Source organism: Nerophis ophidion, linkage group LG13 (assembly GCF_033978795.1).
Source record: "Nerophis ophidion isolate RoL-2023_Sa linkage group LG13, RoL_Noph_v1.0, whole genome shotgun sequence".
Lineage (NCBI taxonomy): Eukaryota > Metazoa > Chordata > Actinopteri > Syngnathiformes > Syngnathidae > Nerophis > Nerophis ophidion.
In genome coordinates this window covers 10,216,695-10,240,907 of record NC_084623.1, presented here as the reverse complement: position 1 = coordinate 10,240,907, position 24,213 = coordinate 10,216,695, and the positions used below count along the sequence as shown (strand labels likewise).

The following is a 24,213-nucleotide window of genomic DNA, read 5'->3' as shown; positions in this document are numbered from 1 at the left end:
TCAAAGGGCTGCACAAACCACCATGACATCCTCGGTAGGCCCACATAAGGGCAAGGAAAACTCACACCCAGTGGGACATCGGTGACAATAATGACTATGAGAACCTTGGAGAGGAGGAAAGCAATGGATGTCGAGCGGGTCTAACATGATACTGTGAAAGTTCAATCCACAATGGATCCAACACAGTCACGAGAGTCCAGTCCAAAGCGGATCCAACACAGCAGCGAGAGTTCCGTTCACAGCGGAGCCAGCAGGAAACCATCCCAAGCGGAGGCGGATCAGCAGCGCAGAGATGTCCCCAGCCGATACACAGGCAAGCAGTACATGGCCACCGGATCGGACCGGACCCCCTCCACAAGGGAGAGTGGGACATAGGAGAAAAAGAAAAGAAACGGCAGATCAACTGGTCTAAAAAGGGAGTCTATTTAAAGGCTAGAGTATACAAATGAGTTTTAAGGTGAGAATTAAATGCTTCTACTGAGGTGGCAATTTAAATAATATAAAAGAACCCAGAGATGTAGGGGTGCTTTATTTTTCGTTTTACATTTGTAGATGTTAAATTTGCAGATGATTACTGCAATATTTCAAAAAGATGAATTGCTCTTCCTTTTTGCTTTTACCAGTATCAGTTTAGAAGTTTGGAGTAAAAAAAGTGCACAAGTAGGTCAAATGCATTAGTTAATTTCAGGTGGTTAATCAAAGATCCATACAACATAATCCGATATGATTTCATAGTTTAAAGCACTATTTATGTATTTTTTATGATAAATAAGTGCTAAAAAATGTTTTTGCTTGCGCGCTTTGCACGCTCACATGAAGTATTTGTGCCCCAGTATAGTATTAGGTCTAGTGACGCCCCTGGCGGTGACAAGACCAGAAATACACTTAAATGTAAATCAAAAAGTGGTTGGTATTTAGGTTATGAATCTACCCCCTGCTCAGTTTGACATATTTGCTGGTCTTTATTACTTTGTTAGACATTATTTTCAAACAAAATATAAATGAAACATTCCAGTTAGGAGTCCTTCATTTTTGACCTGAGCTCCTCCAGGTACTGCAGACCTGTATGACATTTGCTTGTCCATCCATCCATGCATTTTCTTCCACTTATCCGAGGTCGGGTCGCGGGGGCAGCAGCCTAAGCAGGGAAGCCCAGACTTCCCTCTCCCCAGCCACTTCGTCCAGCTCTTCCCGGGGAATTCCGAGGCGTTCCCTGGCCAGCCGGGATACATAGTCTTTCCAACGTGTTCTTCGCTTATAAGAAAAATTATTTTTATTCAGAAAAGGCGTCTCCGACATCTCTTCTGATCCTTCCGCACTGCCGTGGTGCCCTTCTGCCCGGGAGTGGGTGACAAGACCAGAAATACACATCACAACCAAAACAGAACATAAGACAGAACGGATTTTTGGAAAGAGTTTTATTTTTAGTGTTGGAAGAAGCACACATCTACAGTCAATAGAAACATACTGTAGCACTTCAAACTGATTCAACTATCATTGTAAATATTTCATTAAATTGTTCATCTAGTGGGAATAATTGCAATTTACAATAGAGGTTGAATAATTATGAGTGACAGCACACTTGGCCAACACCTTCTTGCACTATATTAGTGACAGAATTGCAAATGTGTAAGCAAAATCTTCTCTCTTGCATATATTATATATCTGAAAACAAATAAAACTTAAGTTCCAAATTCATGTCATGAATTCGGAAAATTTTAGGACGAACTTCAATAAACTGTTGTCAGGAAAAACTAAATACAACTAACGGATTCAACCAGTTGCAAATTGTGTGAAAACCAAAACTAGTAAAGTAACATCTGTTAAACGTCATGTACCGAGTCTGGATGCGAGCTCACCTACAGAAACATGCCTGTGAATATTCCAATATTCATTTATTGATCTAGGATTCTCAAGGCATTAAATTGATTACAACTGGACTGCTCAGATTGTCTTAGGAGGCGTGTAAGTTGGTGTTTAAAGACTATATAGGACGGCGCTAGGCTGGATCAGAGGCTAAACTAAGGCAACCGGAGCAGTGCAGGAGGACTCACAGAAAGGAAGCTGTTGATGATAAAGCTACATTTGCTGAGTTGAGTTCCCGTTCCAGGTGTTGTTGTCGTCCTCGCTATCGTCTTCAGTCTTGAGCTGGCAGATTTTCCCGTCTTTCTTGAAATTCTTGGGACGTTTTTCTGCAGGGGTGGAAAGAGGTTCCCTGACAGGACAAAGCAGAACATGTCATACAGAATGAGTTTGATTGATTGATTGATAATTTTATTAGTAGATTGCACAGTTCAGTACATATTCCGTACAATTGACCACTAAAATGGTAACACCCGAATAAGTTTTTCAACTTGTTTAAGTCGGGGTCCACGTTAATCAGTTTTTATTATTATTTTTTGGGGGAAATCAGTTAAATAAGATTTTGGAATTAGGGTTGATCATAATTGATTGCGTTTTGAGAAATTAGAATAATCATGTTTATTCTTTTTTTTTTCATTTTTTTTTTTTTCAGGCAATGACATGAAAAAAAATGTACAAGGTAAACAATACATAATAATATAAATTAATAAAATGCAAAAGTAAGGTACACTATGTAAGCATGATTACCGTATTTTTCGGATTATAAATCGCTCCGGAGTATACGTCGCACCGGCCGAAAAAGCATAATAAATAAGGAAAAAAACATATACGTTGCATTTTTGGGGGAAATTTATTTGATAAAATCCAACACCAAGAATAGACATTTGAAAGGCAATTTAAAATAGATAAAGAATAGTGAACAGCAGGCTGAATAAGTGTACGTTGTATCAGTGGTCCCCAACCACCGGTCCGCGGCCCGGGACCGGATAGCACAAGAAAAAATAAAAATATATGTATTTTTTAGGGGTGGGCAAATTAATGCGTTAATTACGAGTTAACTCATCAATCTATTAACGCCGACAATTATTTTATCGCACATTTGCGTATGTTGTTTACATGCTTTTATTTTGTTAACGCCTTTTCTTAGCAAGATGGCAACGCCCGGATGGGCTTCGGCGTCGAGGGGCTCTTGGTAAAGATGGAACATTTGGCAAAAATACCGGACAATTCTGCAAATTTCGTGGCTGGCTTACAGCGTGGTCACTCCGGGATCACTTATGACCGCCAGACAATTCTGGATGTGGATAGATCGGGCCGTTTTGGACTGAATGACGCGTGCTTGCTAGACCGGCTAGCTAGCATGGGAATACTTTGCCGGCTACATCCAGCGGCCTGTGAAGCAGCGGAGTATATGTGTTGTCCGTCTATTTATGAATAATGCAGCCGAGGCGTGTTGGCTGAGTTCTTAACGTTTGCTTTCAGAGCGTGCATACAACATACAACATACAAGATGCCGTCATGGCGACACAACCTATACCGGGCTACCGCGCATGCTCGTCACTCCTGTTGCATGCTGGATCGGGCAGTTCTTTTTTTCCCTGGCTCATAACATCACAATATAGTACCATGTATATGATGCGTTCAGTTTATCAAAGCACCAAGCAAACAATCGGAAAATTCCCATCATATCAATTCCTAGATATGGTCATAATTATTTTAAGTGCACTACGCAGAATAAACACAACATTATTAATATTGCTACTACAGATAATTTGATCAAAAATTCCCTAAAACAGCCCACTACCTATAATATAGGTTTTTTAAACATAAGATCCCTGATAAAAAAAATGTTTCTGCTGTTACCTCAGAAATTGCCTGTTCAGATGTTATGATTGTGGCTCAGAGATTTGTATGTAGATTATATTTATTTTCCATAACAAACAGGATAACTTAAATACCCTGGCAGTGGTAGTAATAAGCTTAAATGTTTTTATTTACATTTTTTGAGTTGATTTTCATAAAATATGCTATTTAACTGCCACTGTTTAACAAGGGCTGATTTAAATTGTGTTTGCACAACAAATGTTTTGGCGCTTTTGTTCATGTGGGAGAATATTCCAATAAAGGTGCACTACACACTACTTTTGAATTCATTATTGGGCTTCGCGTATACAATGCAGTTAATCGCGATTAATCTGAGAAATAGTGCGATTAACTTCAATTAAAATGTTTAATCGTTGCCCAGCCCTAATATTTTTTAATTATTAAATCAAAATGTTGGTATCAACAACTCACATTATCCACTGAAAACAATAACAATTTAGTTCATCTGCATCTTGTTTATCAGTATACATTTTTTCTACATGTATTTGAGGTACTTTGACAAAATAAAGGATTGTGGGTTTTATCGATAAGATTGACAACATTTCAGTTGTACTTTTATATGTAGCAGCCTTCCACTCGTCATTGTCTTTGTGCAATTATCTGGTAAAGTGTCAATATCAAGAGGATTATTGTCTAAATTGAACAGTCGTGCAAATACTGAAATTTCAATAAGCAAATATTGTTAGACCCCTGATCGGCATGTAGAGACTGTCACTCACCTTTTGGAGTTATCAGGGCGACTTGCAGAGTTGGTGTAAGAGCTGGTGGATGTTTCCTGCGGTTCGGTCGCAAACATCATGGAGCTAAGGAGTCGCCACACACTGAGGATAGGGTAGAAGAGCGTCCTCAGAATCGCCCAGACACCACCAGCTGATGATGAAACCACCGCAGAAGCCCTGCCACACTGTTATTGGAAAAACACACAAAAATTATTATACAAAATAAATAGGTCCTTGTAAATCACTATGCTTTATTTCAGGGGTGTCAAACACGTTTTCATTGAGGGCCGCTTGTTACAGTGAATGTATTCATTCATTCATTCATTCATTTTCTACCGCTTATTCCCTTTTGTAGCTGAGCTAGGCGCCAGCGCCCCCCGCGACAGTGAATGTATATGAATAATAATATAAAATGTCAAACTTTCTTTAAAAAATGATTTTCATTCATATAGCATTTTGTATTAAAGTTATATTTTGACAAAACAAGTTATATCATCAGAATGTCACACATGTTAAATGTTTTACTTGGATGCATGTAATTTAGTTGCTCAAAACGGTTTTATCTACACTGTTAAACAGTCAGTAGATTTTAGAGTAAAAAATCAGCAGCTCAGTTGCCAGAATTTTACTATAAAAATACAGGTGGTACCGTTTTTTCACAGTTATGCACTGTAAAAACACAACCATTCAATTTTATTCAATTTACTGCAATTTGGTGTAAAAGCCACCATAAAGGAGCTTTTGTGCTCAAAAATATATAACATGTTTTTACTTTTTACATTATTATTGACATAATATTTTGGGGCTAATCGCATGAGTTAACGGATTAACTTCAACAGCCCAAATATTAATGTATAATCGCTTCATGATATGATTACATAATTGCTCATACATTTGATAATTACATTATTTTTAACATACAAACTTGACAGATAACTAAATATAAAAAATATGTTAATATTTTACATCAGATAATATTCCAGTTTAAAAGACAAAAATGGCATGCAGTACATGCAAGTATTTTGGCAAAATCGACAAAAACGACTGCATTTAGCAAGAAAGATGATGACATTATGTCCAGTCTTTCGCGGACCACCTACAACAGGGGTCGGGAACCTTTTTGGCTGAGAGAGCCATGGAAGCCAAATATTTTAAAATGTATTTCTGTGAGAGCCATATAATATTTTTTTAACACTGAATACAACTAAATGTGTGCATTTTTATGTAAAACCAACATTAGGGTAGAACACGTCTGTTATTCTTTTTAATAACATTTTTATTCTGAAGCTAACTAATAATGAATAATATACTTTTTACCATTCTTGACTTCTTGAACAGGTGCGGTAGGAAAACGGATGGATGGATAAAAATGCATTACAATTTTTTATATTTTGAACGTTATTTCGAACACTGATTACCAGGGGAATTATTTATTATTTATTTTGTTAAGCAATGTCATCTAAGATTAATCTGAGAGCCAGATGCAGTCATCAAAAGAGCCACATCTGGCTCTAGAGCCATAGGTTCCCTACCCCTGACCTACAACAAAGTGGCGGGGAAGATCTGGACCCCGGATCTTGAGTTTGACACCTCTTTTTTTATTTATGATGTTGTGTCCATTTAAAATGATTTATATCAGATAGAAGTCACTCACAGGCACAAGTACAATTGTAGAACTTGGAGCGAGATCGAGTTCCAGAAACGTCTTATGGAGATCTTCACTGGTGAACTCCCGTCGAGGGAACATGGTAGCCATGGAGAAGCTACCAAAGCGATTTCCAACCTCCTGACAAACAATGCATAAAAAACACATTATTATTATTACTACATTGCGATTGTCGCTACTTTATTGTTTTTATTTTTTCCAATTAACACATTTTTAACTCTCTGCTTTTTGGGCCCTATTGTTCCATTTGCGCCAAAGTGTTTTTTTACATGCTGAAAATTGTGGAACATGAGAGTTTTACTAACAAATGTGAATGTCACTGACATCTAAGAAATAGATAACACTTTAAATGTGAAAAGGCCGTATCAATCAGGCAGTGCTAGTCATGTGAGTGTGTGTTGTCATGATCATGCAGTGCAGGCCTGGGAAATAATTTTGCCTTGGGGGGCCAAATTTTGAGGAAAAAAAATGTGTCTAGGGGCCAGTATGTCTATTTTTAGGAACACTAATACAAAACGTCACAATAATGTTTGAATGCTAAAAACATGACAGACCGCCTAAAAAAACGGAATGGAAATTTTACGTTTTTCTTCTGAATAAGACACCCAGATTGTACATGAAAATAAAGAATGTGGCATTTACAATATTAAGTATGAACTATAAAACACTGAATATTGACAACATAAGAACGCCAAACCCCCTTTTGATCGACATATTTTACAATTAAGCGAAAAGCAACAAACAAAGCGAAATATGAACGTGAAGGGTAAAAAAAACAAACACCTACTATCTGATATAACACTAAGCTTTAGAACTTTGTTGTAAAAATGTCATTCCGCGTCTGTCCCTGACACCCGCATTTCGGGCTGACACTCTGTAAAAACCCACCCCACCCACACTGCTTGGTGCCTTGCCTGAGCTGCTGTGCCTTAGGGACCATAGTGACTAGTATATCATGAAAAAGCGCAGATTCCAACCATTGAAACACTTTGAATAGTTCAAGACTTACGGTAAATTGAAAACATCACTGCACATCATAATGGCGGCTATAGATTCGATCTTAAAGATAAAAAAAAAATGTCCGGCGGGCCAAATTGAAAAGCTTAAAGGGGCGCATGCGGCCCTTGGGCCTTAATTTGCCCAGGTCCGATGTAGTGTGTGTATGCATTCTTCAACAGCTTCTTCTTCCTGGCTGGATGTGTATAACGATCCATAGATTTTTTTACTTGCTGTTATAACTACCCTAATGTTATTTGTGATGTTATAGAGCAGGGGTCAGGAACCTTTTTGGCCGAGAGAGCCATGAAAGCCAAACATTTTTTAATGTATTTTTCGGAGAGCCATACATTTTTTAACACGGAATACAACTAAATGCGTCCATTTTTAAGTAAGACCAACATTTTTAGAGTATAGTAAGTCTCAGAATAACATTGTTATTCTGAAGCTAACCATCTAGCCATCCATTTTCTACCAATTGTCCCGTTCAATAATAAGCAAAATGCTTCTTAGCATTAATGTGACTTCTTGAACAGGTGGGGTAGAAAATGGATGGATGGATTGAAATGCATGAAAAAGTTTTATTTTTAACTCTGATTACCAGCGGAATTATTCGTGACTTATCGTGTTATGCAATGTCAGCTAAGATTCATCTGAGAGCCATAGGTTCCCTACCCCTGTTATAGAGTAACCTGACTTTCACCAGAACCTTGTAGCTGGTAAGTTGGTGTGGTTTGGTGCTAATAAAGGCTGCGAGTTATGACATCTGACTTGTTTACTGTTCTTAGCACTGGTTACATCTGACTGTAAGCTTTTATAGTTGTCGATAAACCTTCTACAAAATTTGTATTGTTCTGGTGGTGTTCTCTGGCCGAGGAAGACCCTAAACCCAATATTCTATAACACACCCCCTTCCTAACCCAAAATAGAATACAGGCCCTGACTTTGAGATTCAGGTAGTTATGAAGGATCAGACGGAATTAGGATGGTCTGAGGTCAAACCTTGGAGAGGTTGAGAGCCATTGCCGTATTTTCCTTGAACTGACCTGAACAGCAAACTGATGAGCTTCCTGCAGTTTGTTCTGTGAAGGGAACTTGTTGGTGATGGATGATCCGTCTGGGAGGCGAAACTGGAGCCTTGTAATGGTGCTAAAGATACAGAAACACACAAGTAACTTCTGAATAGAAACAGGCATCAAATAGATACGGTATTTATCTGGAAGTACATACACTATAAACTCAGAGCTGTAATAATGATACCAAATATGTAACCTTCATGTTGTTGGCAACCAGGTGGAGTCTAACTTGATATTTTGGAGGTTGGGAAATAACCAATTCATTAACTAATTGTCTTTAATGTAGGCCAATATACTGTGTGTTGTTGTTGATAAATTAACTATCTAATACTATATTTCATTTGTTATATGGTAAAATATGGCTGAGAGCCATTAAAAAATAAAGTGCTGTCCGAAAATTGTTACCAGACTAGGGATGTGTATTGTTAGGATTTTATTGATACCTGTCAATATAAAATAAAAAAATAATAAAAAATTGTTATTATGCCCTTTTTACTTCCAACACTTAAGTCTGTAGGTCAACTTCAGATCTATCCGTCGGTTAAAATGTTTTCTTTTATTTTTAATGTTTTTTTGGTAACTGCAGCTTTGAATTGATCAATAATTTATAACAACATTGATTTTCATTCATTATTATTTTTTGAGCAATGACAGTTCTAAAGAAAAAAAACGCGTGCTTGGCTTTAGAGTCAACATTGTAACTTTTTATCGCACCATTTCCCTTTTTCTTGTTTTATTCCACTTTTCATGTTTTTTTTTTAATTAGTATTTTTATAATATACCGTGGGCTGTAAGAAAATTAGCTGTGGACGGCAAATGGCTCCCCCGGTTGCACTTTGGACATATTTGGTCCAATACATGAAGTAAAGTTCTACAACAATTGGAACAACAACAACAAAAATGGATAAGGGCTTATAAGTCATCAATGGTTTTAATCTTGGAGAGCTGGCAGGTTTACCTCCTTTGTCTCAAAAGTGCCTCCTTCCTTGCTTCCTCCTCCTCTGCCTGTTCCTTCTGTAGTGCTACTTTTTTAGCTTTTTCTTCCAGGAATTTGGCATATCGTGCGGCTCTTTCCCCTCGGTACTGCAAAAAACAAATGACAAAGATGTGATTTGGGTGACAACTGAAGGGTCCCAAGAAAATAATAGATATTTTTTCCCCAGAGCCCCAAATCCTTGGCAGCACAAATATGTATTATGATAGTTGTTGAATAAATTGGGTTGCATCAAGAAATCACTTCTGAATCCAGATCTGAATCTCAATTCTTATTCACCCCGATTCTAAATTGATTCATAATTTTAAAAAATCTATTACAATTTTTTAAATAGAATAAACCCTTAACAAAAATGTTTTATGCCATCATTATGCATCTGAAAGGAGCTTTTCCTAACCTATAATCAGTTTTGAAAAAGTTTCATTATAATTAATATACAAAATAATACATTGCAAAAATCGGTTTGAATTGAGAATCGAGTTGAACCGAGAATCAATTCCGAATGAAATCGTCGCTTCAAGAATCAGAATCAGATCAAATAGGTGCCCAAATATTCACACCCCTACTAAATAATAATATACATTTTTGTTTCGTCAACACTGTCAGAGAGGTATTATTTTAACAACGTATGTTATTGTGATTTAGTTTGCATACTAGTCAAAACCATTTATATTTTTCCATCTCATGTTACTAAAAGAAGCAAACAAAATGAAAATTTTGACACCTTTCACTATGATGCAGTAATTACAGTTACAATAGTAACATGTTTTTAAATTCTATTCAAAAAACACTTCCAGCTCTCAAAAACACTCTAGTTTTCTACAAATCACCAATACTCCTATATTTTTTCAAAAAGGGTTGGTGTCAGTCAGCCTGATAAAAGACTGACATAAAATGGTGACATTTGCAGTAGAATGAGTAGGAGGAAGCAACATAGATTAAATTAGACCAAACGTTATTAATCCCTTGGGGTGTGCACTCAAGAAAATTACAGCAAGACTCTATGGAATACACATGGAAATCATGGCACCACAGTACGCAGATTAAACAAAGTATAATACAATATAATAAAGTAAGAAATTGAAAAAATATATACAAAATGATTTGAAAATACAATAAAAATAAACAAAGCAAAAAACAAGGTCACTGTCTAGTGTAACAAATACACCAGTGGTTCTCAACCTTTTTTCAGTGATGTACCCCCTGTGAACATTTTTTTTATTTCTATTACCCCCTAATCAGAGCAAAGAATTTTTGGTTGATAAAAAGAGATAAAGAAGTAAAATACAGCACTATGTCATCAGTTTCTGATTTATTAAATTGTAAAACAGTGCTAAATATTGCTCATTTGTAGTGGTCTTTCTTGAACTATTTGGAAAAAAAGATATAAAAATAACTAAAAACTTGTTGAAAAATAAACAAGTGATTCAATTATAAATAAAGATTTATACACATAGAAGTAATCCTACTTAAGGTGCCCTCTTTGGGGATTGTAATAGAGATCCATCTGGATTCATGAACTTAATTCTAAACATTTCTTCACAAAAAAATAAATCTTTAACATCAATATTTATGGAACATGTCCACAAAAAATCTAGCTGTAAACACTGAATATTGCATTGTTGTATTTCTTTTCACAGTTTATAAACTTACATTCATATATTTTGTAGAAGTATTATTCAATAAATATATTTATAAAAGATTTTTGAATTGTTGCTATTTTTAGAATATTTTTGAAAAATCTCACGTACCCCTTGGCATATCTTCAAGTACCCCCAGGGGTACGCTTTTGATTGATTGATTGATGCTTTTATTAGTAAATTGCACAGTTCAGTACATATTCCGTACAATTGACCACTAAATGGTAACACCCGAATTAAGTTTTTCAACTTGTTTAAGTCGGGGTCCACGTTAATCAATTCACGCGTACCCCCATTTGAGAACCACTGAAATACACTACAACATTAATATACTGTATAACTATGCTATAATGTGCGGCACGTTTACTCCTGAATTTGTTTTATTAATTTACCTTTCTTGGTTTTTATACATTATTTTCATCCAGCGGTCATCCAGACACTAAAGGTTTTTGGTGCGAATCCAGCTTTCGCCATCCGAGCCACTGCCATTTTGTCCACTTAGCTTTAGTTGGAGAGGCGGCCGTCATAACATTGATTCTTACTTTTAGGCACACCCAACCATTTATACTATTTTTTTAATATTGTAGTATCTTGCATTTTTTGTTTTGTGTATCACTTTAATTGGAAAGAGTCCATAAACAATAGAACTGTTATAACTTATTGCTCGATAAGTCCTCCCAAGACTTGCACCACCCTTAGGGCTGCGGAAAATGCCATACGGTGAAAACGTGCGCCAAAATGATAGGGATGATGGTTCCATAGAAAGCAAATGAAAAAAAAAGAAGTATTATATCCACATTTTTTAAATTCCTGTGTGCACCAACAGTTAATTTGTAACCTTACCTCATCTTCTAATGCAGTTTGTTGCCTGTCCTCTGCTTTGTTTAATCTTGCAAGAAAAACAAAATCAGTGATCTTGACACAAATGTATAGGTCATCCATGCCATTATGTGTATAAAAGGGGTTAAGAAAATCACCTAAAATGTTGTGTATTTCACCGGTTTGCTGTTACCTTTGGGCTTTTGCATCCAGGTTTGTTTCTTTCGGACCACTTAAACTCGTGTCTCGACATCCGATTTCTGCAGTTGACTGGCTGCACGCAGCGGCTAGGATTTTAAAGCACAGAGAAACACAAAAAGGTTAAGCAGGTTGAGTGCACTTAATTAATTTCAATAATGTGCTTTTGAAGTGTTTACTAACTCCAACATGAACATATTTTAAAACAAAGGAGTCTTTTGCCTTTATGTCCGCCATTATCTCCAGTTCTTGTGCTTTTGTTTAAAAAAAGACATCTGTCTAGTTGTTGTTCAATGTTTATTAACCAATGGGAAATATGTTATTCCTTTTAATTAAAGCATATTTATAATATATCTGAAGAGAGGTTTACATTTGGACTAGTGAGACTTACCCTCAGCAGCCTGTCCGGGCTCTAAGCCTTCTACTGCTTCTTCTGTGGATTTGAGGGGCACGGATGGAACTGAGGGTGGAGCCAGGGCAGGTTGTGTTGTGCTGATCATCGTAGGAGCAGTTGTTTCTTGTTTTCCAATTTGTTGCGCATGCAGCTAAAGAAGCAGACAACGATTCAGTTCAGTTTGGGTTACAACTGTGTTTATCTAGAGATCAGTGTTCTTCAACCATTGTGCCGCGGAATTAGTGTGCCGTCAGATACAGTCTGGTGTGCCGTTGGAGATGAGCTAATTTCACCTATCTGGGTTAAAAATATTTTTGCAAACCAGTAATTATAGTCTGCAAATTATGTGTTGTTGTTGAGTGTTGGTGCTGTCTAGAGCTCGGCAGAGTAACCATGTAATACTCTTCCATATCAGTAGCTAATTGCTTTATAGATGTCGGAAACAGCGGGAGGCAGGGTGCAGGTAAAAATGTGTCTAATGCTTAAACCAAAAATAAACAAAAGTTGAGTGCCCCTAATAAAAGGCATTGAAGCTTAGGGAAGGCTATGCAGAACGAAACTAAAACTCAGCTGGCTACACAGTAAAGAAAAACAGAACGCTGGACGACAGCAAAGACTTACTGCGGAGCATAGTTGGTTTCCATAATGTAGATCCGAACATGACATGACAATCAACAATGTCCCCACAAAATAAGATAAAAACAACTGAAATAGTCTTGACTGCTAAAACAAAGTATAAATATCGCTCAAAGGAAGACATGAAACTGCTACAGGAAAATACCAAAACAAGAGAAAAAGCCACCAAAATAGGAGCGCAAGACAAGAACTAAATCACTACACACAAGAAAACACCCAAAAAGTCAAAATAGGTCACGGTGCGATGTGCCAGGTGGTGACAGTACACCTATTTTGAGACAAGAGCTATAGTGATGCATGGTTGGTTATGGTTTAAAGTCATATCCAACAATTGCGACAATGACTTTTTACAGTCAACTGAGTTTCGTTTTTTTAATGATGGTGTGCCTTTGCTTTTTTTCAATGCAAAAAATGGTTGAAAAACACTGATCTAGATCACTGTCCTCATTATTTTCCCTTGTAATATTTTTTGGCTTTCAGTGAGAAGAACCAGCCCGCGAGAGGGCTTTTCTCTAAAAGTTTTAATCTTGCGAGTCTCGTCACAACCCTAGTACATATACATACATACATAGTTACAATTTGACAATACAATCCATTATAGCAGTGGTTTTTAAACTTTTTTCACCAAGTACCATCTCAGAAAACACTTTCATATAACAAGTATATTTCATATTTTGGCCACTGTAACATTATACACAGTTTAAAAAGTAACACTGTGTTTGAATAAAGGAACATAAAACACTGTACTTTAATCAAGGGATTATTTGGCGTCCCACCAGATGAAACTTACTTTAAGAATCACTGCATTATGGAGTATGGGGAGGTGGTGAAATATCAAAACATGATGCAATGCAACATCTGGATTCCTACCTGCTTCACACTGTCGATTCTATTCCCAAGTTCTGTGGCAGACACGCTGCCAGCGATGACCTCCAAAGGGATACCGTTCTCGCCGATAAAAAAACTGGAGGGAATGCACACCACTGGATCTACGTCCAAATGCTGTTAAGAATAATCTCCCACCAAATGAAATTTTACACAGCTAAACATCATCACGACAAAAGTTATTATTGCTACTATTAGGAACTTGGCAATGGACATAAAACAATATTACTACTAGTAAAGATCGACCGATATGTTTTTTTTCATGCTGATACCGATTATTAGTAGTCAATATCGATATGTGGAGCCAATGTTCATTTGCAGTAAAAGTTATTTAAACATAAAAAGTAGGGCTGCGAATCTTTGGGTGTCCCACGGTTCGATTCAATATCGATTCTTGGGGTCACGATTCGATTCAAAATCTTTTTTTTTTTTAATTCAACACAATTCTCGATTCAAAAACGATTTTTTCCCTATTTAAAAGGATTCTCTATTCATTCAATACATAGGATTTCTGCTTACATTTAAGCAGAGTAGTAGATTTTTGTAAAAGCTTTTATAGTTGTAAAGGACAATGTTTTATCAACTGATTACTATAATGTAAATTTGTTTAAACTATTAAACAAACCAAAAATATGACTTATTTTATCTTTTGTGAAAATATTGGACACATTGTGTTGTCAAGCTTATGAGATGCGATGCAAGTGTAAGCCACTGTGAAACTATTCTTTTTTTATTTTTATAAATGTCTAATGGTAATGTCAATGAGGGCTTTAAATCACTGCTATGCTGAAATTATAACTAATATTGATACTTTTGCTAATAATATTCATTTTTGTTTCACTACTTTTGGTTTGTTCTGTGTCGTATTTGTGTCTTCTCCTAATTGCTCTGTTTATTGCAGTTCTGAGTGTTGCTGGGTCAGGTTTGGTTTTGGAATTGGATTGCATTGTTATGGTTTTGCTGTGTATTGTTTTGTTGGATTGATAAAAAAAAAAATGATTTTTTAAAAACGAGAATCGATTATGAATCGCACAACGTGAGAATCATGATTCAAATTCGAATCGATTTTTCCCCACACCCCTAATGAAAAGTATACATCAGGAAATAGCTGGACAGGGCTTTAAGTTCTTTTTTTAACATTACTTTTTAAGAAACGTTAGACCAGGGGTCGGGAACCTTTTGGCTGAGAGAGCCCTTAAAGCCAGATATTTCTAAATGTATTTCCGTGAGAGCCATATAGGTGGCTACTTATCCAGGGTGTACGCCGCCTTCCGCTCGATTTTAGCTGAGATAGGCACCAGCGCCCCCCGCGACCCCAAAGGGAATAAGCGGTAGAAGATGGATGGATGAATACAACCAAATGCGTGCATTTTTAAGTAAGACCAACATTTTTAGAGTATAATAAGTCTCTTATTCTTTTTAATAACATTGTTATTATAAAGGTAACCAATAATAAATATAATACTTCTTACCATCGATGCACTTCTTGAACAGGTGTGATAGAAAATGGATGGTTGGATTAAAATGGATGAGAAGGTTTTATAATTTGAACATTATTTTTAACACTCTGCTTACCAGCGGAATTATTCATTACTTATCGTGTTAAGCAATGTCAGCTAATATTTATCTGAGAGACAGATGCAGTCATCAAAAGAGCCACATCTGGCTCTAGAGCAATAGGTTCCCTACCCCTGCGTTAGACCAATCAAACATGTTTTTATGCGGCGCAAATGTTGTGGTTAATTTAGCGCAAAAAACATCAGGGGTTTTCACAAAACCCTTTATTACACGAGCATTAAAATTTGTCTTTTAAAATACAGAAAATCTCCTGAAAAAATATGGAATTTCTTGACATCACATTACCACATTTTATAGCAGTTAATGGATTAAATACACTATAAAGTTTCTTTGTGAGGAGCCCTGAAATATTGCAAACATTTAAAATTTAAAAAATTCTGGGCTGCGTCACATAGTTTATAGTTGAGATATTTTTCAAGCTAGACAACATCATTTCTTCCTGAATGGTATAGAATGTGTGAGAATGTGTAAACTGCTGCCTGCTCTTCCTTACTTGCATAATAAGTCTATTAAGTATCAAGATATTTACACAAACATTTAGATTTCTGGCAGAGATGCAGTAGCGAAAAACAAACAAAACGGAACTGGGAAGATGCAGTGAAAGAAGGACAAAAACTGGATTTCTCTGCAAAAAAAATTAAGGGTGTTGGCAGGTAATCAATAGATGTTTTGTATAAGCAACCCACACTGCTAAACACTAGTTATTACTATCTACTTCACCAATTATTTTTTGCATACTAAATACTGGTATCATATATTTGTATATTGTATCTACAAATATAGTTATGTTGTACTTGTAAAAAAATCTAAATATATAGGCTGAAACAGATGTACGTCAAAATCATGGCAAATATTGGCGCCGATCGGTCGATCTCTAACTAATACAAATATAAATTATACCATATATAATATAATATAGTGAATTCAGTGCATGTGTTAAAGTAAGAACATTGATAAAAAGATACAGATCTGGGAGAACTGCACACAAGTATCACTGTGGAATAAAAAAAACAAGGCAGAAATGTCAAACTCCACTGACACACGTATAATTATAACAGTAAATACATTCCAATCAAGAAAAGGGAGCAGTAATGCAACATGGACTACAGGGTTCCTGCAGGTATCAGTAATTCTAATTTGATATTTTTTTTATACAACTTAAAACAAATTTAAGCATTTGACAATAAAAATTGTGAATAGTTAAAGGTGGCCTAAATAAGCATTGATGTAATTAGGGATGCACCGATTAATCGGTAACCGAATATATTCGACCAAATATGGCAAAAAAAGCCACATTCGGCCTTCGGTGGAATGAGTTAAAAACAAGGCCGAATAGTGGCGTGTGACGCAATTTTTTGACGCGGTGACGCAATCAACCAACGTGCAGTGACGCGGAGACGTTGGGATATGTTGTGTACCTGTATAAGTGTATTAGGTTACAAACACACACTTATTGAGATTTAGTGGGTCCTCTGTTTACATTATTAGCCTGTTGTGTAGGCTACCTGTATAAGTGTATGAGGTTACAAGCACACACTTAATTGAGATTTACTTTAGCCTTCTGTTTACATTATTAGCATATCTACTGTGGCTAAGCAGACTTTGGCCAAAAGGACAATAATTCATTTGTTGTGGGTTTATCCACTTAAATGCACTTTATTTTTTTTGGAATGCATGTTTTGTTTGAAGGCCTAATATAAATGAAAAACCTCGTGCTTTTTTTGAAAAGCAAAGGCTACTGGAATATTAAAAAAATGTCAATATTCAATAAAAAAATACTTTATTTGAAAAAAATGTCCAAATATTTATTCTAGGCTATTTATGCAATATTTAAAAAATTGTGAAAAACTGCATTCATTATTCGGTATTCGGCCAAGCTTTTAAATTTTATTCGGCTTCGGCCACACATTTTCATTTCGGTGCATCCCTAGATGTAATCATAACATAATAATAATGCAAATAGCCCTTTCAAATGCTATATCCATTTTTTCATAACTGTAATATTTTGTACTATTGTAATTGGAAAGTGAATAACTTGGACTGTCAATAATACCCTCAATTATGTCCCAATTAGAAATACTGAGTCGGGGAGTTTGTTTGATTGTTGCTTTTTTTTAATATTGCAATTGTATGACATTTTTAATGCCCCTTGGACATCATATTTAATGCTTTTTAAAGCCATTCAATTAATTTTTACTAAATCCATTTAATGACTTGTAATGCTTTTTAGTGACCCGTGGACACCCTATGCTAAGGATACATTAGATCTTGGCTGTAAATTAGAAACATTTTTCAAACGAACATTTAAAGGGGAACATTATCACCAGACCTATGTAAGCGTCAATATATAAATTGATGGTGCAGAAAAAAGACCATATATTTTTTTAACCGATTTCCGGACTCTAAATGGGTGAATTTTGGCGAATTAAACGCCTTTCTGTTGATCGCGCTGGAGGCGATGACTTCAGAATGTGATGTCGTCGAGGTAACACACCCGCCATTTTCATTTTCAACATATTACAAACACCGGGTCTCAGCTCTGTTATTTTCCGTTTTTTTGACTATTTTTTGGAACCTTGGAGACATCATGCCTCGTCGGTGTGTTGTCGGAGGGTGTAACAACACTAACAGGGAGGGATTCAAGTTGCACCACTGGCCCGAAGATGCCAAAGTGTCTGCTGCCAGACCCCCATTGAATGTGCTGGAGTGTCTCCACATTTTACCAGCGATGCTAAGGCAGACATGGCACAGAGATTTATGGATAACCTGCAGATGCATTTGCAACGATAGTCAACGAAATCACAAAGGTGAGTTTTGTTGATGTTGACTGCCAGCTAATCGATGCTAACATGCTACGCTAATCGATGCTAACATGTTATTTACCGGCGGTGCTAAAGCAGACATGGCACAGAGATGTATGGATAACCTGTAGATGCATTTGCAACTATATTACATTTCCTTGCACCCACATTTAATTCGAAAAAAACACTTACCAGTCGACGGATTTAAATTGCTCCAGTGTCAGAAGATGCGAAAGTCCTGATCGTTTGGTCCGCACATTTTACCGGCGATGCTAACGCAGCTATTCGGCCATGCTATGGCTATGAATAGCGTCAATAGCTATTCGCTCAATAGCTTCAGTTTCTTCTTCAATACTTTCATACTCCAACCATCTGTTTCAATACATGCGTAATCTGATGAATCGCTTAAATCCGAGTTTGAATCCGAGCTAATGTCACTATATCTTGCTGTGTTATTCCCACTGTTTGTTTATATTGGCAGCACTGTGTGACGTCACAGGGAAATGGATAGTGGTTTCGAAGATAGCAAAAATAAGGCACTTTAAAGCTTTATTTAGGGATATTCCGAGACCGGTAAAATTTTGAAAAAAACTTCAAAAAATACAACAAGCCACTGCGAACTGATTTTTATTGTTTTTAACCATTTTGAAATTGTGATAATGTTCCCCTTTAAAGCTTGGAAATTGGCTCAAGAGTACAGAGCAAGAGAAACCCTTTGTCTCAATTCTTCTGAAATGCTTGCATGATAGAAAGAGGCACAATAAAGAATCTTTGAAGGGGGTATGGACTTAGATCGGTCAGACCTAGTCTTACCATGAATTGATTTACGTGGACCCCGACTTAAAAGTAGCTATATTAATGCAGTATGAAGAAGAATGTTTTAATGTAGACACATAGAATCATCATACTGCTGTGATTATATGCATCAAGTGTTCATTCAAGGCCAAGGCAAAATATCAAGATATATATCGTATATCGCGATATAGCTTAAAAATATCAAGATATTAAAAAAAGGCCATATCATCCAGCCATACTTTGTGTGATATCAGTTACCTCTTGGCATCGACTTTAACGGCCACACACCCGTTGTGAGCAGTCTCTGAGACACTGGCGTCCTCCCAGCTTGACAGCAGGTTCGCGGACTGTTCATCTTCCCCTACAAGCACATAACACAACACAGTGTACAGCAGTGTTTTTCAACCTTTTCTTAGCCAAGGCACATTTTTTTCCTAGAAAAAATCCCGAAGCAGACCACCAGCAGAAACCATTAAAAAATAAAAACTTAGCAATCGATATTGACAATTAAAAAGTTGTTCTTGCAATTGTTGCAACTATAGCTCTTGTCTCAAAGTAAGTGTACTGTCACATCAGACCCTGACCTTTTTTCACTTTTTTCCTGTGTGTAGTGTTTTACTTCTTGTCTTGCGGTCCTATTTTGGTGGCTTTTTTTGGTATTTTCCTGTAGCAGTTTCATGTCTTCCTTTGAGCGCTATTATATTTCAGCTGTTTTTATTCTTCTTTGTGGGGACATTGTTGATTGTCATGTCATGTTGGGATGTACTTTGTGGACGCCGTCTTTGCTCCACAGTAAGTCTTTGCTGCCGTCCAGCATTCTGTTTTTGTTGATTTTGCAGCCAGTTCAGTTTGAAATGAGTTCCGCATAGCCTTCCCTTAGCTTCAATGCCTTTTCTTAGGGCAGGGGTCGGCAACCTTTACCACTCAGAGAGCAACTTTGACCGGTTTCACAACTTATAGAAGACAAATGGAGCCACAATCATTCACGCGAATATCTGCTGGTAGTCACCCATATAACAGTAATAAGGGCGTGGCATGAAGCCATTGCCTTTGACGCCTTCTACAACATGTACAGACAGCTTGCCAGTACAGTAACACGTCCCACTCTCCTTTGTGGAGGGGGTCCGGTCCGATCCGGTGGCCATGTACTGCTTGCCTGTGTATCGGCTGGGGACATCTCTGCACTGCTGATCCGCCTCCGCTTGGGATGGTGTCCTGCTGGCTCCGCTGTGAACGGGACTCTCGCTGCTGTGTTGGATCCACTTTGGACTGGACTCTCGCGACTGTGTTGGATCCATTATGGATCGAACTTTCACAGTATCATGTTAGACCCACTCGACATCCATTGCTTTCCTCCTCTCCAAGGTTCTCATAGTCATCATTGTCACCGACGTCCCGCTGGGTCATTATTGTCACCGATGTCCCACTGGGTGTGAGTTTTCCTTGCCCTTATGTGGGCCTACCGAGGATGTCGTAGTGGTTTGTGCAGCCCTTTGAGACACTAGTGATTTAGGGCTATATAAGTAAACATTGATTGATTGATTGATTGATGATGTTGTATGTGGCTTCCGCAGATACACGTACACGACTGCAAGGCATACTGGGTGACACAGAGTACACTGAAGGTTGTGATATAAACAATTTTAACACTCTTACTAATATGCACCACACTGTAAACCCACAACAAACAAGAATGACAAAAACATTTCTGGAGAACATCCGCACTGTAACACATAAACGCAACATAACAATTACCCAAAAGGCTATGCATCCATGACTATTTCGGACTATATTATACACCCCGCTAGCACCCAACCCCCACTCCGTACGTCGGTTGAGGTGGGCAGGGGTGTATAATATAGTCATGAGTCATGGATGCAAAGGATTCTGGGTATTTGTTGTGTAGTGTTTATGTTGTGTTACTGTGAGGATGTTCTCCCGAAATGTGTTTGTCATTCTTGTTTGGTGTCGGTTCACAGTGTGGTGCATAATAGTAAGAGTGTTAAAGTTATTTATATCACAACCTTCAGTGGACTCTGTGTCACCCAGTATGCCTTGCAGTCGTGTACGTGTATTTGCGGAAGCCACATACAACATGTTACTGGACTGGCAAGATGTCTGTACATGTTGCAGAGGGCGCTAAAAGTAAAGCCATCACGGCACGCCCTCTATATTGTTGTCCGAGTGAAAATCAAAGAATTTTGACCCCGGGTGATTTCCGGAAGAGGCTCCGAGAACCAGAATCCCCTAGTAACAATCGGGGGAGTCAGCGATTGTGCAGCTGAGCCACATCAGAGTGGCCAAAGAGCCGCATGACGCCGACCCCTGTCTTTGGGGCACTCATCCATCCATCCATTCATCTTCTTCCGCTTAGCCGAGGCCGGGTTGCGGGGGTAGCAGCCTAAGCAGGGAAGCCCAGACTTCCCTCTCCCCAGCCACTTCGTCTAGCTCTTCCCGTCTTCCCGGGGGATCCCGAAGCGTTCCCGGGCCAGCCGGGAGACATAGTCTTCCCAACGTGTCCTGGGTCTTCCCCGTGGCCTCCTACTGGTTGGGCATGCCCTAAACACCTCCTTCGGGAGGCGTTCGGGTGGCATCCTGACCAGATGCCCGAACCACCTCATCTGGCTCCTCTCGATGTGGAGGAGCAGCGGCTTTACTTTGAGTTCCTCCCGGATGGCAGAGCTTCTCACCGTATCACACGGCGGAGTAAACTCATTTCGGCCGCTTGTACCCGTGATCTTATCCTTTCGGTCATGACCCAAAGCTCATGACCATAGGTGAGGATGGGAACGTAAATCGACCGGTAAATTGAGAGCTTTGCCTTCCGGCTCAGCTCCTTCTTCACCACAACGGATCGGTACAACGTCCGCATTACTGAAGACGCCGCACCGATCCGCCTGTCGATCTCAGGATCCACTCTTCCCCCACTCGTGAACAAGACTCCTAGGTACTTGAACTCCTCCACTTGGGCGGGTATGGGGCACTCACCTATTGTTTATTTTTGGTTCAAGCATTAGATACCTTTTTACCTGCACACTACCTCCCGCTGTTACCGACATCTACAAAGCAATTAGCTACCTGCTGCCACCTACTGATATGGAAGAGTATTACACGGTTACTCTGACTGACACTCAACAACAACACATCATTTGCAGACTATAATTACTAGTTTGCAAAAAATATTTTCAACCCAAATAGGAGAAATTAGATCATCTCACACGGCACACCAGACTGTATCTAGTGTGCCGCGGCACAGTGGTTGAAAAACACTTGTGTACAGCAGTTAGTCATGTTAAATGACGACGTATGGGACACATCGAAGGACTGCAGTCCAATGGCGTCCTTATGTCTTCGCTGTAAACACGATCCATAAAACTTGTCTTTGTCGATATCATTGCAGATATGGACACATGTTTCGCCAAATCCGTATCGGTCATGTGCCTGAGGTGGGTTAATTTGCCGATTATCCAAGAGCGTAAGTATTAAAATAAAGATGGTCATCACAGTCACATCGGGGAAAACATGAAAGGACATACCAACAATGACGACGACAAAGATAAAACTCCGCTGTTTGGCCAAATGTATGGCATCGGAAATGGTGCCATTAAACCAAAACATTATTCCAGAGTCTTCGAGCTTGTGCGTTGGTGATGCTACTGCGCCTGCGCAAACATTTTCTTCTTCGTTCACCGCTTCTTCTTCTACGGCATTTTGGTGTACAACTACTGTTTTTTGCATAGCAGAAGAAGACGAATGCGGAAGAAGAAGAAGAAGACAACAACAACAAAACGGTATGGCTTCTACGTCTGAGGTGAGTTTCTACATCTTGTAAACAATTAATATAAAGAATAATATAAAACTAAATGTTGTTGTCTCTTAACAACTCCGTGTTTGTGTGTCTCTTTCAGTCCGAATCCGAGGTGTTCGAGATTACCGATTTTACCACCGCGTCAGAGTGGGAAAGGTACTCCCAATATTATCCATCCATCCATCCATCATCTTCCGCTTATCCGAGGTCGGGTCGCGGGGGCAACAGCCTAAGCAGGGAAACCCAGACTTCCCTCTCCCCAGCAACTTCGTCTAGCTCTTCCCGGGGGATCCCGAGGCGTTCCCAGGCCAGCCGGGAGACATAGTCTTCCCAACGTGTCCTGGGTCTTCCCCGTGGCCTCCTACCGGTTGGACGTGCCCTAAACACCTCCCTAGGGAGGCGTTCGGGTGGCATCCTGACCAGATGCCCGAACCACCTCATCTGGCTCCTCTCGATAACCAATTTTGTTTAAAATTTACTTTAATAACTATAAGCTATATTTTCTTGGCATGATAACGATGTACAAAGAAGAAAAAAATATCTACAAACTTTGCTTCAATAGAATAGAATAGAATAGAATAGAAAGTACTTTATTGATCCCTGGGGGAAATTCAGCACCACAGTTCGCTCACAATAAACAATAATTATAATAAATAATATATGACATATATATATATATATATATATATATATATATATATATATATATATATATATATATATATATAATATATATGAATAATATAAATTCATAACTTTTATGGACAGAATTTCTAGGCGCAGTCAAGGGGTTGAGGTGTTCCGGTTTGGTGACCGCAGGATTAGGTCTCTGCTTTTTGCAGATGATGTGGTCCTGATGGCTTCATCTGACCGGAATCTTCAGCTCTCACTGGATCGGTTTGCAGCAGAGTGTGAAGCGACCGGAATGAGAATCAGCACCTCCAAGTCCGAGTCCATGGTTCTCGCCTGGAAAAGGGTGGAATGCCATCTCCGGGTTGGGGAGGAGACCCTGCCCCAAGTGGAGGAGTTCAAGTACCTAGGAGTCTTGTTCACGAGTGAGGGAAGAGTGGATCGTGAGATCGACAGGCGGATCGGTGCGGCGTCTTCAGTAATGCGGACGTTGTACTGATCCGTTGTGGTGAAGAAGGAGCTGAGCCGGAAGGCAAAGCTCTCAATTTACCGGTCGATCTACGTTCCCATCCTCACCTATGGTCATGAGCTTTGGGTCATGACCGAAAGGACAAGATCACGAGTACAAGCGGTCGAAATGAGTTTCCTCCGCCGTGTGGCGGGGCTCTCCCTTAGAGATAGGGTGAGAAACTCTGCCATCCGGGAGGAACTCAAAGTAAAGTCGCTGCTCCTTCACATCGAGAGGAGCCAGATGAGGTGGTTCGGGCATCTGGTCAGGATGCCACCTGAACGCCACCCTATAGAGGTGTTTAGGGCACGTCCAACCGGTAG

The 24,213-nt window shown here is 38.6% G+C and overlaps 2 protein-coding genes across 2 annotated transcripts in view; one reads left to right on the top strand and one right to left on the bottom strand.

Moving 5' to 3' along the window:
- Positions 1–1,401: 1,401 nt before the first annotated feature.
- On the bottom strand, positions 1,402–22,639 carry ubxn4 (UBX domain protein 4). The gene is made up of 12 exons (XM_061918366.1): positions 22,481–22,639; positions 19,203–19,305; positions 16,314–16,342; positions 13,756–13,874; positions 12,247–12,400; positions 11,851–11,944; positions 11,682–11,727; positions 9,163–9,287; positions 8,175–8,277; positions 6,121–6,252; positions 4,467–4,651; positions 1,402–2,215 (listed from the first exon to the last, which is right to left on the bottom strand). The coding sequence occupies exons 1-12, from the start codon at positions 22,560–22,562 to the stop codon at positions 2,080–2,082; spliced, it is 1,308 nt and encodes a 435-aa protein (XP_061774350.1). The 5' UTR covers positions 22,563–22,639; the 3' UTR covers positions 1,402–2,079.
- A 13-nt stretch (positions 22,640–22,652) lies between these two features.
- rab3gap1 (RAB3 GTPase activating protein subunit 1) overlaps positions 22,653–24,213 on the top strand; it is a 62,527-nt gene continuing 60,966 nt past the window's right edge. Inside the window, exons 1-2 of the mRNA XM_061918365.1 lie at positions 22,653–22,755; positions 22,853–22,908. Of these exons, the coding sequence (XP_061774349.1) occupies positions 22,738–22,755; positions 22,853–22,908 (74 nt within the window). The 5' untranslated portion in view covers positions 22,653–22,737. The remainder of the gene's footprint in view (positions 22,756–22,852; positions 22,909–24,213) is intronic.